The following is a 17,710-nucleotide window of genomic DNA, read 5'->3' as shown; positions in this document are numbered from 1 at the left end:
GAAGGAAGTAAATAGAGAAATTAGCACTGTCTTTACAGCGCTTGTAGCTCTTCATGGTTATAAAAACTAATTGCCCGCTGTATGCTCCCCAGCCTGTTTTTTGATGCTCATTTAAGGAAACACGTTACTGGTTGTTTTCTAGACTTTCTCATAAAACATGAACTTTACATTATGGTAGGAAGAAGCCACTGTCACTGTTCATAGCTGAGAAAAGATGAATAAAGTCAATTTTCTGTCTTTAAGCCAAAACAGCGTAGGTAAAAGATTTCATTTTTTTTTTTTGGAGGCTTGAGATTCATGCCAACCTCAGATGCTTTTGCATCTGCAAATGTCCTGATTCTAAGGATTCATCATTTCCCTAATATTTTATAAACTACCTCATCTACCACACCCTACCCAAGTTCTCTTTATTTAAATTTTTTTTTAGAGCATATCAAGGGATTATGGCATTTGGATATATCCCTGAAAATACATCCTTGATGTGTTTCTCTGAAATTGAGGCCCTGATTAGGCTGTCAGCAGATGCTGTATCACATCGATTGTGCCAGTTGGTACAGAGACAAGTGTCAACCAGAGCGGTTTCTCCCTTTTGCCATAGAAGAATGAAGTGTTTAGGTAGTATTTGCTTATGGGGGATGTTCCTGCCACTGCTGAAAGTGATTTAAATCTCTGTCCTATTCAAGCTTAATTTTAGGAGGCCTGTTTTCCCCATAGTCTGAGATCCCATTATGATGTTTTCAGTGCACAAGCTTCTCCCTCAGTGTAGCTGATCAATTCTTTTGGTATAGCAGTTATTGTTGTTATTTTTTGGTCATGTGCTCTCCTATGGTATTCCTGTGAGTAAACACTAGAGCATTTAGTACCCATGATGCTTTGGCAAAAAACAAACTAACCAAAAATCAAAGGTATGCCTGCGTTTCTTGTCCCCTGAAATCCTCAAGCCGTTCTGGCTGAGGTTTCTATATACTGAAATGCCCAGTGCAGGCTGCCAGGGCTGTCTGGAGAAGGTGTAGTTGTAAACAGTTTTAAATTGTAACATGTACAATTTTAACACAGAATCTCGTAGAGGAGAGGGGCCAGTGATTGAGACTGGCAATCCAAGGGGACAACACCATTTTTTTCCTCCTTCATTTGAATCTATAAAGATCCTTAACTGCATTTTGAATTGGTTAATCCGTGAGCTGTCAGCCCAAATTTATGTCCCAGAATTTCAGAGAATAAGCAATAGGACTGATGTCTGCAAAGAGGAAGATTTATAGAAGGCCACAGGTGCATAGTTCAGTCCGTTCATACACAAGTGGGCGCAGGGTTAGATGCAGTAGTTGGCAGCATGCGTCATCTTTTTAATCTGGATTAAAGGTGGCTGCATTCAGGTGTGCCTAGATCATCTGGTAAATTGAGACACGAATGAGAATTGTTAACTAAGAAAAGTTTTCCGGTTTCCTTAAAATTTAAATGCAGGGATCCATCTAGTAGAATCCAAAAATTTTCTTCAAGATCATCAGACTTTGCTTCTGTAGAATAATTGGCGGTTGAAAGAGGGGTACTTCAACTCTTACAAGGCTGGTAATGGAAGGAAATTAGGAGCCAGTGGAGAGCGGGAGATGTAGGTGTGATAGGTGAATCCCCTTCAAGGGTAGAGATGTGTTCATATCTGAACTCTATCTTAAAAGCTGCTTTTTAATTTCCTTTCCCCCGAAACATGCAGGCAGAGTAGAGTAATAGTTCATCTTTCTGTATGATTTTTTGGGGGGGAGGGGTGAATTTTCACTGTCTTGGCATCAAATGACCTATATGACTCAAGGGAAAACAGGCAGCTTAGATTATGATATAATTATTCACAAAGGGGAAACCTCAGTGGAAATTATTGTTTTACATTTTCTCTATTCTTTATAGTGAGTCAAAGAATTTTTCCCCTTAGCGTCACGTAGAAAATGAAACTTTACACAGTAAAAAGTAGGGATGGCAGGTCTCAAAGGGGGAAAAGGTTGCTGTCAACTTTTTTTCTCTGGAATATGGAAATTTGGGTGGATTATCTGCTCAGAGGAGGTTTCCTTTATGAATTCTTTTTCCTTTTTACACTTAAGACATCTGTTAACATTTCACACAGCCCAACAGATGTTGCAAAGCAAGTCCCATACTTTGTTCTCAAGAAAAATGACTTTTACTCAATTGGTTCCCTGCACCTCTGTGACTGGGCCCAGCCTGCTGCTTCTGCATAATTTGCATATATTAAGTTATATACCTTAATGCCATATGAATTTGTAGCTTCAGCATTCTTTTTATACTGTAAAGTGTGATTTGATTAGAAACTAGTTTACATGTCGAGAGGTCATAACATTTAAGAAATCTCCGTTGAGAATGGCAGCCTAATTCCACAGATAGGATTGGATAGCCAATTATTGAATATTTTTCTCTATAAAATATGTGAAGTACAAAAGCTTGAGTTGTTTTGCCACAAGGAAGTGCTGATTGTCATGCGATGTGGAGCGTCATTTTTATTATTTTGGCAAGAACAGGGACAGTTTTGTCTTGACAAGCCATTAGATGAATACCAGCTTGTGTCACATGAAAAACCACTGATCTTTAACCCAGCTCTGTACTTAACCAAGCCTTGAAAATGAATAGTGAATAAAAGAAGAGCAAAGGCCAGTTTACTGTCATTACAGATTACAGAATCTGTTAACAGCTGCTGAACTGAACCCGGGGAATTACAGGTATTGTTCCGTGAACCAGCAGAAGTCCTACAGATGCTTGTTAAACTGTGTATATAAATTGTACATTTATTTGATATTTGCTTAGGATTTACATTGTTGGAAACATAGCTAGAAAAGAGGAAAATTCTTGAGTAATTTCTCAGTGTACTAAATGTATGCCTTTATCACAAAGCCATATATATTTATATGAAACTATCTCAATGATGCTTCCTTACCTCCACTTATGGAACTTATTTTAAGAAAGCAACGTGCCTTTAAAAGAATTATAATAAGTATCCAAAAGAAAAGAAAAAGTATGCAGTCCCCCCCCCAAAAAAAAACCACATACGAACACGCAAAACAAAATCCTTCGCTCATTTGTTTCTTCAAGGTGTTCATTGTGGCTCATATCTGCACCAACATGTGATTTTTTTTTTTTTAATGGAGGGAAAAACCTAACCCACCTCAATACCCAAATATTGAAAAGATCAGTAACATTTACAACAGTCAGTTGTGGGAATTATTGCTTACAGAGCTAACAAAAAAGAACACACTTTCTTACCCTGCTGGTGGAATTGCATTGTGCCTCCCTGTAGTCTTGTTATCCCACACTAACTGAAATGCAAATTCTTTGCAACTAATTGGATCTCATTGAGGGTACATGCACAGTATGTAGTTATATGCAAAAAGGTTTTTAAGAATAAAATTTCTCTGTAATTACAACTTTTGATTATGATCTGAGACATTGGTATCTCTAGTATAGATACCAATAGACTATAGATACCAATAGACTATTCTTCGTAGAACATCTATATCTATATATATCTAACTTTTTTACAGATTACTCAAAAACATGAGCTTTGAAATGCTTAGTAGAGTACCAGCTCAAAAGTTAGTGGAAAAATGTTTATTTACAGCAGTCTATAAATTGGATTTTATTAAAGTCCTATGAAAATAAAGATTTTTTTTTTTTTGAAATTTAGAATTTAGTATCTTAGAGCCAGTACACTGAAGTCATGTTAATAGTGTAATCCTTTTCTTGGAACATTTTAAATGTGAAAACATCACAAACATCAGAAATCACTTCCAAAAGCTGTTGTCTTTTTGTTTTTTCCTTCCGTTCTCCAATCTATTTTAACACTGTAAACTTCATTTGAGTTTCTTACTTTTGTGTAAGTGTATTTCTGCTACATGTTGTGGTGAGGTGGAGGTATTCACATTTCCATAATATCTTTAATAACTTGGGTGCCATTTAGACCTAGTTGGTGTACTTCTTCTTCCCATGGTCCATCTCTCACTATCAGTAAGGGTGAGAACGCCAACACATAGCCTTTAGGATTCGTGATTCTTTAAGTGGAAATACATGGAATCAGGAGAGCAGAAAAACAATTACTGTGTAAGTGATGCCTGCTTCTACTCCCCTAGTTTTAAGTAATTTTAATACAAATGATTCCAGACAGTTATTCTACAATCTTCAGACTATATAGCCAGTGGACAAACTCAAGTCATCTTTGTACCTAGTGGGTATATAGTTTTTGTACCTGTGTCCTTAAAATGATACAGGTGTCCCACTTGCTAGACAGAAGATTATCCTAAGACTGAGGACTCTGCAGGCTGTGTTTATATGTGGAAGTGAGTGGGAAGTTCTAGAGGAGTCAAATTTGTATTTTGAAAACTGGATTTAAAAATGAATGTTTGAAACTTAAAATCTGTAAAGCACAGCATGTGTATGTGCTTGAGGTTTTTGTTTTAGTTGACTCGTTCACTCATTTCTTGCTAAGTCTGGGTTAATTGTTGTCTCATTGTAATAAAGCTTGTCTTCTTTGTAGACTATTCTTACAAACAAGTTAAAATTTTGTTGGATCAGATCCATTTAGAAGGTGCAGAACTGCATGGTAGAGTTGTAGGTAAAAAAAAAACAACTTTTTTTAAACCGTAGAAAGATAACTTGGTGCTTTTGAGGCTTGTGCCTTCCAGTAATGTGCCAGATACATGTTACACTGTAGACCCGTCTCATCTAGAGCAACTCAAGCTTTGCTCTCTGAAAGAGTTCCGTTTGCCTACTCTGGGTAGCATTTTGTCAGACGACTGCTGGCCAGGCAGACTAGATTTGGATGTATTAGCTAGTCAGCCTAATAACCCTGTACAGACTGTATTGATTTTCTAGGAGGGAGTTTATGAACTAAATAAACTTGGGGTTGGTGTCTTAATAAACTGCTTCTCTCAGTCTGTCACATTTAGTTACTGAGCTGTGCAGTTTAGGGGGAAAAAAGGCTAATTCTGTTACAGATTGTTCACAGCAGGGTCTCCAAATTAGCCCTTTGTTTTGTAATGCCACCTTGCTTGGGCTCGCTTTGAGCACATTTCTCAGTTTTGCCCTAATGAGTTGCAACACTGATAATGTGGCTGATGATCTTTCATTGATTTCACTATCACTTGCTTGTCTGGTAATTGATCCATTGCTGAGCCTCTAGTTAATTATATCGGCTTTGACATGGCCCAGTCCACGGGGAATTTCAAGTCTTGCAGAATAACAGTTTTAATAAAAGAGTCTATTACTGCAGGTGCTTGCTGCTGCATGCCAGTTGATTTTTGTGGTGTGTGTGTATGTGTGAATGTGTGTGTGTGTGTGTGGCTGGTGAGGAGGGGATACCTGGGAAAGGAGAGGACCACAGGACTGAGAGAAAGGAGGGGTGGGGGCTGGAAGAAGAGGAAGAGGGAGTGAAGGAGAGAAGAAGGAAGGAGGGGGAGCTGAGAGGGTGAGGGCAGGAGAGCCAGAGGCGCGCTAGAGAGAACACGCAGGCAAAGCGATACAACAGAGCCTGCGAGGAGCGAGGAGGAAGCTTGCTATTGACAGTGTCCTTAAGCCTCCCACAAATAACAGCCATTAGTGGGAAGGTCAGGAGCTGAGCATGCAGCTTGACTGAGGCACTGAGTGCCACTTCAGAAATCAAGAGGCTAGCAGATTTTAGAGGGAGTTTAAATGGGTAATAGCTAGCTGTAAAGGTACAGTCACTGTGGACAATTGACTCACAGGGTCTTTTTCCTGCCCCCCCCCAGCCAAGAATATTTTTATTGACCACAGGTGGACTTAATATATTTTAAGGCAACAATTCTTCGGGTTCTTGTTTGTTTCTCTTCAGATATTGAATTTGCTGCTTTTGAGACTTGTTTTGTGCTTAATGGTGGCGAACCGGAGGGAAGTTTAACAGAAAAGCTTTCAGGAGATGTCGGTTCTAGAGGGGAAGGCACATTTGTGTCAACACAGTGCACGTTTTCTCATCTTTTCTCATTGTCCACTAATGACACCGAGCTGCCACGGAAGCTCTTTTCTGTTTCTTTTGTTGTTTCAGAGAGTAAGGTTTATTGTTATTCTTGAGTTAAGAAAGAGCAAGGAGAGTGGTACATTTGTCCTCGGTATTTGTAGGTGGTCGAAGATTAATGTGCCTTACAGTTTAAGTTTAGGAAGGATGGCTTTTTGCTGCTGACTACTTTTATGAGATGACATGAATTTAGCTTTCCATTTTGGAGTTACTGCGTATGTACAGTGTGTTTTGTTCAGTTCTCCTTTTCCATGAAGAAGGTAGATAAATATGATCTAATAAATAGATGTTTTGTCTTAAACCTGGTTTAATTAAAAATATGACACGCTATCGAGGTTATATTTCATCAGGCCGGAAAACGTTATAGAATTTTCCATGGAGATCTTGAATGAAAAATGGAGTTTTTATATTCATTACTTTTTACCTGAAATGGGACAGGCTTTTTTTCTTCATCTTTTTCTTTTTTATAATTTGAAAGGATATTGTAGAGGCTTCATCCAGGAACTTTAACAAAGGATTTTTTTTTTCTACTTTTGAGCTTTAAGAAAAGGTACACTTTTTTCCTTTCCCATTCAGTTTCTTATTGTTCAACATCCAATTGAGTAATTAATGCCCTGAGGGAACTGGGTAGTAAATAGTGTGTATTTATGTTGCAGATGTTTATTGTGCATCTTCTATGTTCAAAAAACTGCTAGGTTTATTTATTTACCTTTTAGAGTGTAAGGTCATGTCTCTATGTATATTATTTTCTCTAGAAGTTTATATGTGGTTATAAATAGTCCAGTACATACTATATGACTTTTAGGAGCTAACATTTTAGACAACACCTAAGCCAACTTCACATTCTCTCATAGCTGAGTATTTTTCTTTCTTCCAGTGTAATTAGGGGAAAAAAATGTTTTTAAGCCTAGCGGTTTACAAATGTTAAAGCAAAGACTGATGTCAGATATTGCATGCTATACCCGAAAGCATTGTTGGGAAAAATTCCCTGGGAAGGGCCCCAGTCTCTCCTTGCCCCGTGGACCATCCCTGATCATGGTGCTGCTTGGAGTGTACATAAGTGCGTATCTCTCTATCCGTGTGTCTGGAGAGGGGTTAGTGCAGGGTGTCATTTAGTGCCTGACAGTGGAACAGTGCAGTTGACTCTTAGCTCTGCTATCCAATGACATGCAGTAGCTGAGAGTTTGAAGCTGATGGTTGGGTCTCCAGTGCTGCCGGCACACCTGACAGGCAGCTGTTAAACCGAGCAAAGGCAAGCTCGGGGAGTCACAATCTATGCATAAATGATAGGGGTATCTGTGCAGAAGGTGCGAAAGAAGCTCTGACCCCCTCCTTCCCCCCAATCTCCCCCTTCCCCAGTGAAATGCACCGTTCAGCCAGCTTCTTAACTACACTACACTCCTGCTACTGGCTGCCAAGAGGCTCAAAAAATCCACCTTCACTTTTCAGTCAGAAGAGGCAGAAGTGGATGTGAGAGAAAGAGAGACACAGAGAGACAGAGAGCCAAAGAGGGCAAGAGACTTGACTTTAAGAGACTGCTGTACTGACAACTCCATGCAGTTCGGAACCAGAACGACTCCGGCTGAACCAGGGTTCATGGGGACATGGCAAAACGCTGATACTAACCTCTTATTCAGAATGTCCCAACAGGTAAGTTACTTTCATTTTTTTTTTTAAAGGAAACCTTGAATTGTTATGTGCACTTTTGTTTCTGGTATTTTCCTTACTAAACATTTTTGAATTGTGATCACTTCGTAGTTGGGTTCTGTTATGTCATAACTGTTATTGGAACGTGCAGGGTTACTTCACGGCTTCCCTAAGGGCTACTTACAAGAAAAGGGGGGAAAGGATACCGAAGTAGAAGAAAGCATAAGGCATCTGTGGCAAAGTTTCACAGTCCAGCCTGGGTCCTGGGTCAGGGGAAGACTTCATTTATTTCTTTGTTTTCTGTTAAAAATTAAAAACAACCACAACACCACCACCACCACCCCCCTGCCCCATGTTATCTTTCTATCTGCATTGATCACTTCATCCAAGTGGCTGCTGTCTCGGAGTAGGTTTACCAACCTCACAGCCATAAAATGCAGGGGCCCCTCGGCCCTGCCCGACGGACTTCCCGGGGCTGGAAGCGGCTCGACTCCGACCCGGCCCGGGAGAGGATACTGCGCAAGAGCCGCTGGCAGCGCCGAGGGGCGCGGGTGGAGGCGGCGTGTGTGGCGGGCTGAGCCACCGGCGGTCCCACTTCCTCCGTGCCGCCGCCGCTGCCGCCTCCTCCGCGCTCGCCCTTCGCTCCCGCAGCGCCCGCTCGGCTCCCGCCCGCCCGCCCACCGGCCGACGCACTCACACTCGGGCAGCCTCGGCGTCCTCCACAGAGCCGTCCTCGGGCTGGCCGGCTGCGCCGCCGCTGGCTCTGCGGGGAGAGCCGACGTGTCCGCGCGAGGCCGCCGGCGACTGCTCATTAATCAGCGGAGTCCGCGGCTCGTACTACGTACCGTGCGCTCGGTGGTACCTACGCACCCCGCGCGCCCGGCTCCTCTTGCACAATCACTGGCTCTGCGGCTCCGAGGGGGAGCGAGGGGGAGAGGAAGCGAAGGGAAACAACCCAGAAACTTTCATCTTGGACTGTGCTCAAGCGAGGGAGGGAAGTTCCCTGGTGCCTCCCTCCCAGACACGTCTTTTCAAAAGCCTCCACCAGCAAGAGTTAGTATGATACTACCCTCCGCACAGCACGAAAGTATTACTGACGAGTTCACTGGGATTTTAAGTAGATGGAGGTCGTTAGAAAATGGATAGTGCTCCACTCATTTAAAAAAAATACTGCAGCTGCGTTCTTTTTTAAAAAACCTGTTTTGTTTGTAGGAGTTCATGAGAACTAAATACTTTATTCAGTTAACTCGATTTTTAAAGTATTGGTAAAGAAGGAAAGAAAGCAGTTTGCCAGGCTGGAGACTACCGCAAGTTTAGAAATAGATCTGCGAAAGATAGTGCAGAGAGCCAGCGCTTTGCAGCATTTAGCTAGCGAACAGCTGTATCACACAGTTCTAGGTAGGATAAATACATTTGAATAAGGTGTATTTTGACATATCCTGTAGAGGGACCCTGATTACTGCTGATACAGTAAGCTGGGATTTAAATGCAATCAACACAAACCCAATATGCAACTCTTTATGTGCAGTTTCCCATTCTTGCAAGTTAAAAAGTTCATTTCCTCCCAGAGATACTCCTTGGAGTTGCCGAGTGCTTTGAGAGGTGTATTTCTGAGGCACGTCCCTGCCTGGGTGGCTGTTTTTGTGGTTGGAACACAGAGTGTGTTTTCACTGACCTTAGGACCAAATAACTTGTTCTGGCACTTTAAAAATTAGGTGTCATATTCAGGGTTTTCTTGAGTTAGTGGAGGTCCTGTGTGTTTGTGTGTGTGTGTGTGTGTGTGTGTGTGTGTGTTTTGAAAGGGAAGATTGGTTTAGGTCTCCCTCTAGCTAGAAAAGAGTTAATAAAACCAGATAGAGATAATGATCAATTGATAAATGGCTATTGAACCACATAGATGGTGTTAGATTGCTTGTTTGGCACTAGCCCATTTCCAAGTAGATTTGAATCTAAGGAGACTTTAAGTCGTGGAAAACATTTTAGCTAAAAAACAAATAAAAGTAAATTATATAAATGATGGATCAAAGTTAGGAAAATAAATTGAAATCGCTCAGAGACAGAAACTTGTACAGCTAAGCCATTATGATGTCTTGGATCCAGCTGTTTCACTCTGGGTGTATAAAAATCTCTTTTGTGTGTACCTATGTGCATGTATGTGTGAAAGTGAGCATCAGTGATAATATGAAAAGAGTAGAAATATAGGGAAGTAATTTATGCATCATGGGTGCTGTATGAAACTATATAATATTAATTATACTATTTACTAAACAGAGTAGTACAATCAAGGGAGAAAATCACAATTTAAAAAGTGTAGTGATTTCACTATATTTTATATATTTTCTTTATTTTTTGGTTTTGAAGTAATTGGAGACTCCCCTCCCCCTCTTTTTTCTCCTGTCGTGGTTATTAAATGCTTAACCTCCTCTGCATTTTTGGAAAGCGTGTGAAAGAGGGTATGAGTTTACATGGTTTTTTTTTTCTCCTTTAGGATGACATTTTAGTTTGTATAAATATTGTGTAAACTTAAATCGAAACTGTGTAAATCTAAAAATATATGTGCTGTACATGTTTAATATGTTTATTTTCCTGACCTATAGTTCATCGGCAGTGGTGATTCAGAGTGTGTGTGTGTGTGTGTGTGTGTGTGTGTGTGTGTGTATGTATGTGTGTATGTGTGTATGTGCCAGAGCAAGGAAGATATCTCGCAAAGCCAACAGTTTCAAGGAATACTAGTCTCAGTATACACCTTAAGCCAGCTTTTGTCTTACTGCAGGTAAAAGTTTGTCCAGTTTAATCAAGTCTGCAGCATTTTGTATTTCTAAGGTATAGAGATGTTTTTTCTATATTATGATTATTTTAATTTCTAAGAAAAAATTGACTTAACTCATGAAATGAATACAATTTATTGGGTATATTTTTTATTTCAAAGTTTTCTGTAATAAGAAAAACTAGGATTCACCTGACCGTTTCTTTAAATATTAGAAAAGACTGACTAGCAGGTTTTAAAACTGAGTTATAGAGAATTCACCATCTGTAGTATTTAACTACAGCAAAACTTAAGCGTGTGAAATAGCTCATGAATACTGAAATTTCGTATTCTAGGGTTGTATCTTCTATGGGTAATTTAGGAAGTAGGGTTATGAAAATCTTTGTCTTTTGTTTTGTATGAGCAAAGTTAGATCTGCTAATATGTAAATCTTCAGTCTGTGTAATTCTAACAAAAAAGATACCACAATCTGAAGCCAATTTAGATTTGGTGGAACTAAGTCTGTTCCCCTAAAGTTTGAGATATGACAATTTGACTGCATTTTCCTGCCTCTCTACATTTTTCTCCTGTATTTGAGTATGATGTTTTCAAAAAGGATAATATTTTTCCATACAGACAGATATTTGGTAACCTTAAAGGGCATGACTCTTGACTTTTGTAAAGGGAGTTCTTCTTTGGGTCACTTTGATCAGTGACAGGTCGAGAATAACCAGAAACCCTTTGCTCATCTTCTAGAGTCCAGAATGTTATTTTACCCGTTTTAACCTCACAAAGTACTGTTAAAAGCACAAAATCAGGACTGCTTTTGGAAGTTGTTGTTGTTGTTTTTAATCAGGCTTTAAATGGCGATTTTTCGATTTCTGTAAATCTTTTGTGCATGTGAGAGAAGAGCAAATAAAATTTTTGTAGCTACCTCAAGGGATGCAGTAGTCTAATATATTTTGAAATCTTTTCAGAAATGAAACCATAGCAGGTAAAGGGCTAGAGCCCACACTTTTACACATTACTAGAGGCATTTACCTTTTATTATTAGTGAGGTATATTTAACCTGTTTCAAATAAGATGTGGATCCCTTAATAAGGTCTCTTTTCAGACACGAGTGAAATACTAAGTTAGAATTATAAATGACTCTGTGCATCATTATGTAGTAATTTAGGATTCACCCAATGATGTAACAAAATTAACAACATAATTTCATTGTGAAACTGTGTCTTGTTAAAGAACAACTGTCTGACATTATCCTACAGTTGCTTTATTTAACTTCATGCAAATATTATTAGTAGTGACATTTTTCTATTGTGCATTAGATTGTCTCATTAGCATGATGTGTTAGTTATCACCAGAGAAATCATTTCCTAGATAGGTGAGGGGCAAACCAAGAAAGCTAAAAATTAAATCAGTGATTTACATTAATACCAGAGCGTCTGCTCACCAGAGATAGGACAGAGTCAAGCAAACTTTCTCACTAATATAAAATCTAGCCCATTTCAGAGAAATGATAAATAAAATATATTGTCAGAAACATATAATAACATTGCTGGAATCCATTTAAAAGCAGGTTTGAAATGAATTTTTCTCCCAGTAGTCTTTTAGTTCTTTCTATTCATATAGGCAAACACAGTTTCCGTTGGTTGAATCTATATTTTCAAGTGGAAATGGTGGTTTTGTCTGACTTCCTACCTGCTCCTGCCCCCCGCCAAATAATTTGAATGTTTATTCATTAACAGTTTAAAAGGCACATAGACAGTGTTTCTTACAAGTCAGATGCCTAATTGTATATCGCGGTTTGATTCTTCTTTCTAGTTTGTACAATACATTTTTATTCTAAACTCTGTCCCAGTCGTGCAGCCCTCCTGTCCCTTTTAACAGAGGATGTATATTCTTATTTAACCAGAGACCTGAGTAAAGCAGTTGATAGTTAATGGTCTTTGAAAATGACTTTCACTGCCAGGCATCATGCATCCCTAGGTTTCTGCACTTTTCCTCCTCCCTTTTTACTCCCCTTCTTACAGTCGGTGTGTTTTAGTAATCATGTCTTACTAAAAAAGGATTAAATTGACCAAACTTACGGTCATGATGCTAAAATAAATATTTATGTTATATTAGGAGGCATGTATTTCAGCTTGTTGAATCGGTAGGCTGCTACCTCCAATTTAGTTCCCCTCTCTAATTTGAGTGACAATGTGTTTTATTTTGAAGTCTTAACTGTAGACATATGTTCATATAGAATTCTTATCATCCATTCTTATAATGGAACACTAAAATAGGAATATGTGGATAATTGTTAAAATACAAATTATAGCATAGAGACAGGTACCTGTGTGCTGGCCTGTACTTTGTAAGTCTACGTATAACATGCAGACTTCACTTAACAGGCGCTGTCTAATTTGTAATGCGAGGGAGGGGAAAGTAGGAGGCCTTATTTGTGGTGTTTACATGTGTGTAAAAGCAGATGAGGCACAAACGTATTCTCAGCTGTGTGTGGTATATATTGGTATATATTAAAAATCTGTGCGCAAATTTCAAGTTTATTTTCACCACAGTACATTAAGTGACTTGGAACATAGTAGGTGATCATTTTGAAATTACTTTTCTCGCGTTTCTGTCATCTGCTCCCTGGGACTGTGTGTGTGTGTGTGTGTGTGTGTGTGTGTCTGTGTGTGTGTGTGGAGTCGAGTAACCACAGTCGAAAAATCAATCCCTAAAGGTGCAGCCATCTTATCTCTATAATTGTAGGTATTTTTTAATAATTGCATTTATGAGTGCATCTGAACACTCACTGATAAATTCTGTTGTTCATGCGTGGCTTTATGGAAATCTGATTAATGGAGTGACAGGACAGATTTGGGCTCCCACAGCAGCACATCCTCCCACTCTGTGTCAGGGTTAAGAGCCGCGGCAAATCCTCCCTAACTAATTAGATGCTGAGTAAGGCATCTCGGAGAAGTTGGGGCAAACACAGCCAAAGCAGGATTGCAAGGACTCCAGTGATAGTGAAAGCATTCCAGTTTGCTAGGTCATGGTGACACAGGGAGCTGATTCCAAAGGAGCAGGCCGTTACAGATAGTGAGCTGGCGTCATCCACTTCAGCGAAAAACAAAAATTCTAGTGCTTCTGTCTCCCCACCTTATGTGCCTGACACACACTTAAAAGTTAGATTGGGCACCTGCCTTCATCAGTCTGCAAAGCTTTCCACAGGACTTTCCCTATAAACATGAATAGCTAATGACTCTGTACAGCCTAAGAGGTATTTTCTGAACTTGGGATGCTTGATTAGAATATGCACGCGCACACGCACACACACACACACACACATATGTATGTATCTAAAGGAATGAGACAAGAAACTGGAATTTACTTCTAGCTTGTGTCCACAATTTGAATCATTGTGTTGGAAATGAACTAGGAGTTAACTCCTTTTTTCCCACGGAATATTGTCAGGGAACTTCGTGGTAGCAGGGAGAAGAGAGTGAATCGTGGGGTGACTTTTTCAGTGAGAGAATTTTTTTCTGGGACTCCCTGCTTGTTACTATCCAAAGAACATGGAATATAATGGTTACAAGATTTCCTTTCATGTGAGGTTTGGAGCCCGGGTTGTTCTGTGCGTGGAATGAATTCTTCACCATGTGAAAATCCTCTTGTCCCTCTCGTGGTATGTTTTTGCCGCTACACAACTACCTTTTCCAGGCCTTGGTCAGAGAGAAGATTGTTTGGGGATCATAGGAAATGATTGATCTCACCCCTGTCTGCCGAAGCTGATGCCATTTTTATTTCCCAAAAAGCAGCTGGCTTCCACATTTTGCTTGGTGATCCTTGTCTACTTAAGGACCAGGGAGAGAAGGAGGAAGGGAGTCAAAAACCCTTTCAAGGAACTTCGACATCTATTTTTAAGCTTTAGAGAAATAAGGGAAAAGAGGCATAATTCAGGCATAGCAGCCTTTCTATCCTGACATACAAGCAAGACATTGTGTAGAAGAAGGAGATTTTTCCTGTAAGATACAACTGTAAACAGGCGAAAAAAATAAGATGAAAAACTTTCTGAACAACTCAAGCTCCAGGAAGTTTTAATACGTACAGATGACGTCCGGAAAATGATGCCTGGGGCGGTGACATCCGACGTACTCCCATCTCCTCACTGAGCATGACCTGTACTGCCTTGTGCCTCCCCAGTTTTAAAAGAAATTTAGAGACTAGGAAAAATAAAAGTATTGATTCTTTTTTAATTTGTACATTCCCTGTAGGAAGCCTAGCAAATTTCATAGTGTACATTCAAACCCTAAGGTGAAAAATTTATGACTAGAGTTCATTTGGGTGAGGGCGGTGTGCGGTGTTGTTCTGTTCAAACGCTCTGGGAAGCATTTCATGCCACAGAGTCAGAGATCAGGAGAAGAGAGGAAGAGCTGTATCATTTCTTCATCCACAGAGCCTTTCTTAATGGAAATGCTTGTGGAGAAACAGTGCATTATTCAAACTGGCTAACGTAGAAATCAAATTCTCAGCTTATTAATCATCATTCCAATTAAAAAAATGAATTGATCCTTTAACAACAAAATAATATCCTTTTGTTTTTCTTGAATTAAGCTCATCAGTTTTTCATTTCTGTTAAGAAAATGAAAATAATCTTGAACAGTAGGAAGTTACTCATTGTAGCACGGATTCTCTTGAGCATATCTGACATCTTATTTACTCAGTATTTTTAGACTGCAGTGTTATTTTGCTACTGTCTTTAGGGTTTGTGTGTTGTTGAGAGGGGGATGCTTTAAGTCTGTTGTGCTGGCGGCCATTTACTTAATGACCTAAATACCTGAATACATGGTTAGGCTGTTCTTTCTTCCTATTTCCGTTCCCAAAGACCTAATTTCTTACTTTATTTTCCTTTCCCCTCTTTTTTCTTTTTCTGGATTTCTCCTTACTTTCACTGGGTCTGTTTGCCCTAATATAAAGGAATTAAAAGGCAGTACCTCGCTCTGGCAGAGGGATGGGAAAGAGGTGCCACTCTCAGATGTGGTCCTCATTGTGGAGGTGCTGACAGGAGGACTGTCCCGAGTTCTGTTCTGTAAGGGTTCTCTAAGTCTGGGCTTGATAAAAATGTGTTACCAAGGGCCCAGGCTTATCATTCAAAGGCGCTGAAAGGCAGTTCAGTTGGATCCTTCACCGTGTAAGAAGGTACTTAGCTGAATAGAGATTTTGCTTTTCTCTTTTTCTTTTTTTTTTTTTAAGTAATTCTTGGCTTTATCATTTTGTGCGGTTAGACTTACGTCTGCGCAAGAGAGCATTTTGTTAGAAGGAAAACGCGTAAAGTTTTCCGTCAATAGGTTGAAGGTATGACTCTTTGAGACAAACTGAAGTTAATAAGAGTTAACTGGAACATTTAAAAAAGAAGTCGTGGCAGGGCTGATATTAATGGGTGACATTAAAAATTGAAATTGAAAGCGTGCAGTATACATAACGCAATGAGGAGGATTCACTACTGTTCTGTATTTAATAAATTTTAACTCATTGTCCTACACAGCTGAGAGACTGTTAAAATGGACAAGATTAGAAAATATTATTCTACATGGGAAAGACACAGCTTCCAGTCCTGGACCTGCTGTGCTTTTGTGTGACTGTCATGAATTTTTCAACTTTATTAAGGTGTCTTTTAGTGGCTATTTGTTTTCTAGACAGTTCTTCAGGACTCATACTTGATGATCAGAGAGTACCTGAACGGGGAGTTTAAAAAGAAAAATTTCAGGATAATGAATATTTTACATGCCGAAAATAATTACTTTCAGCTGGCTTAACGTAATAACACAACTAATATTAAAATGAGAACGTTCATCACTAGGGTTTAAAAAAATTTTTTTTTTCTTCCATTAAAATTTAAGCAATACAAAAAAAAAAAATTTAAGCAAGAAAGATTTCATTGACTTAAATCATTAGGATGGCTATTTGGGGCACCTAATCAGGCATAGGTAGAGAAAGCTGCCCACTCCTGTGCCCTCTGCCAGTGCTGGAGGGCAGTGGACATGACTGGGAGGCCACTTGCAAGAAATGGGACGGTAATTATACACTGAGCATATTCATGAAGTTGCCTTCCTGTTGACCTCGTGTCAGAACATAAGAGTCAGGTAGGTTATTTGTGGCTCTATCTAATATTGCTTTTCTTTTATCCTTTTTTTTTTTAGGTATAAATATTAGAGTACCAGAAAGAACCAAAACCAAAGCCCTGTTGTAGACTTTGTGGAAAGACTTACTGTCTTGCTATAGAAAAAATTAAAAACCCCACAGTGTCACATGGTAGTGCCTTTGTATGTGGTGCACAGACAGGCAGGAAGTGTACACCTGTCCTTTGGTTGGTTGTAGGAATTAAGTGATTCATTTCTAGGTTTGTTGAGGTTTGGGCGGTGGCTGCCTCAAATGCAATGAGTGTATGGATAGCTCACCCTAAAAAGGAATTCCTCGTGTTAGGAATGTCATTTTAATGATTCCTTACTTTGTAGCCTTTTGGCTCCTTGAGGATAGCTTTTTGGGGAAGCTCAGTGTCATTCATTGGGAAATAGCTTGATTGAGCCTTACTTTGTGAATTGCCATTTTCAACCAGTGAAAAACTGCAGTTATCCTCAAATGAGTTAGAACTAAACTGAGATGGAGATACCAAGATTAGACTCTGACTCGAACTTCAAACATCTCATCATTTCCCTTCCCAACCACTTCTTTTTTGTTTTCTTGGACAACTTTGGAAAGTAACCGGGGACTGAATAAATCTTAAAATATCTTACCAATCCTATTGTCTGTTAAACGGAGTTCCTCGTGAAAAAGAATTTTTCCATTTTGACTCTTTTTTTGACGTTTATTATAAATGAAGTAGGAAGGGATCGAGAGAGAAGTCCAACATGTGGGAGAGCTTGTTTCAGTAGCCAGCATGGGAGCCCGAACCCTGGCTTCATATAGGTGAGATGTGTTATGGGAATAAAGGCCTTGTGCATTTAATGAACCCCGCCTGCCTGTCAGCTTGGTTTTTCTTGCACCATTGTTGTTCACATAGGAAAAAAAGAGTCTTCACAGCCTGTGGTGAGATTAGAGTAATGAAAATGAAGTGTTAATCTGTCGATAGCTAGCACATCTCATATACTGCTTCCTGGGCCACATTCATGCTTGTATAATATATTCCAGGTTTTCTCATGACCAGAGAAGCTTGGATGCTCATTATATTAAAAAAAAAAAACCCTTTTGGTTAAAAGAGAGAAGTGCTAATTTTTACTTGTGCAGATAACTATTTTTAATAACTTCTTTGT

General features: G+C 39.4%; 1 protein-coding gene across 3 annotated transcripts in view; it reads left to right on the top strand.

Annotated features, from left to right (window-relative positions):
• Positions 1-7,558: 7,558 nt before the first annotated feature.
• Positions 7,559-17,710, top strand: part of BNC2 (basonuclin zinc finger protein 2) — a gene marked incomplete at its 3' end in the record, with an annotated part of 286,270 nt that continues 276,118 nt past the window's right edge. For all 3 annotated transcript variants that reach the window (XM_082843054.1, XM_082843055.1, XM_082843053.1), the window contains exon 1: positions 7,559-7,669. In XM_082843054.1, the coding sequence (XP_082699180.1) occupies positions 7,574-7,669 (96 nt within the window). In that variant the 5' untranslated portion in view covers positions 7,559-7,573. The remainder of the gene's footprint in view (positions 7,670-17,710) is intronic.

The sequence above is a fragment of the Leucopleurus acutus genome (genome assembly GCF_964270905.1).
Source record: "Leucopleurus acutus genome assembly, chromosome: 7".
Classification (NCBI taxonomy): domain Eukaryota; kingdom Metazoa; phylum Chordata; class Mammalia; order Artiodactyla; family Delphinidae; genus Leucopleurus; species Leucopleurus acutus.
This window is presented reverse-complemented; position numbering and strand designations above follow the sequence as displayed.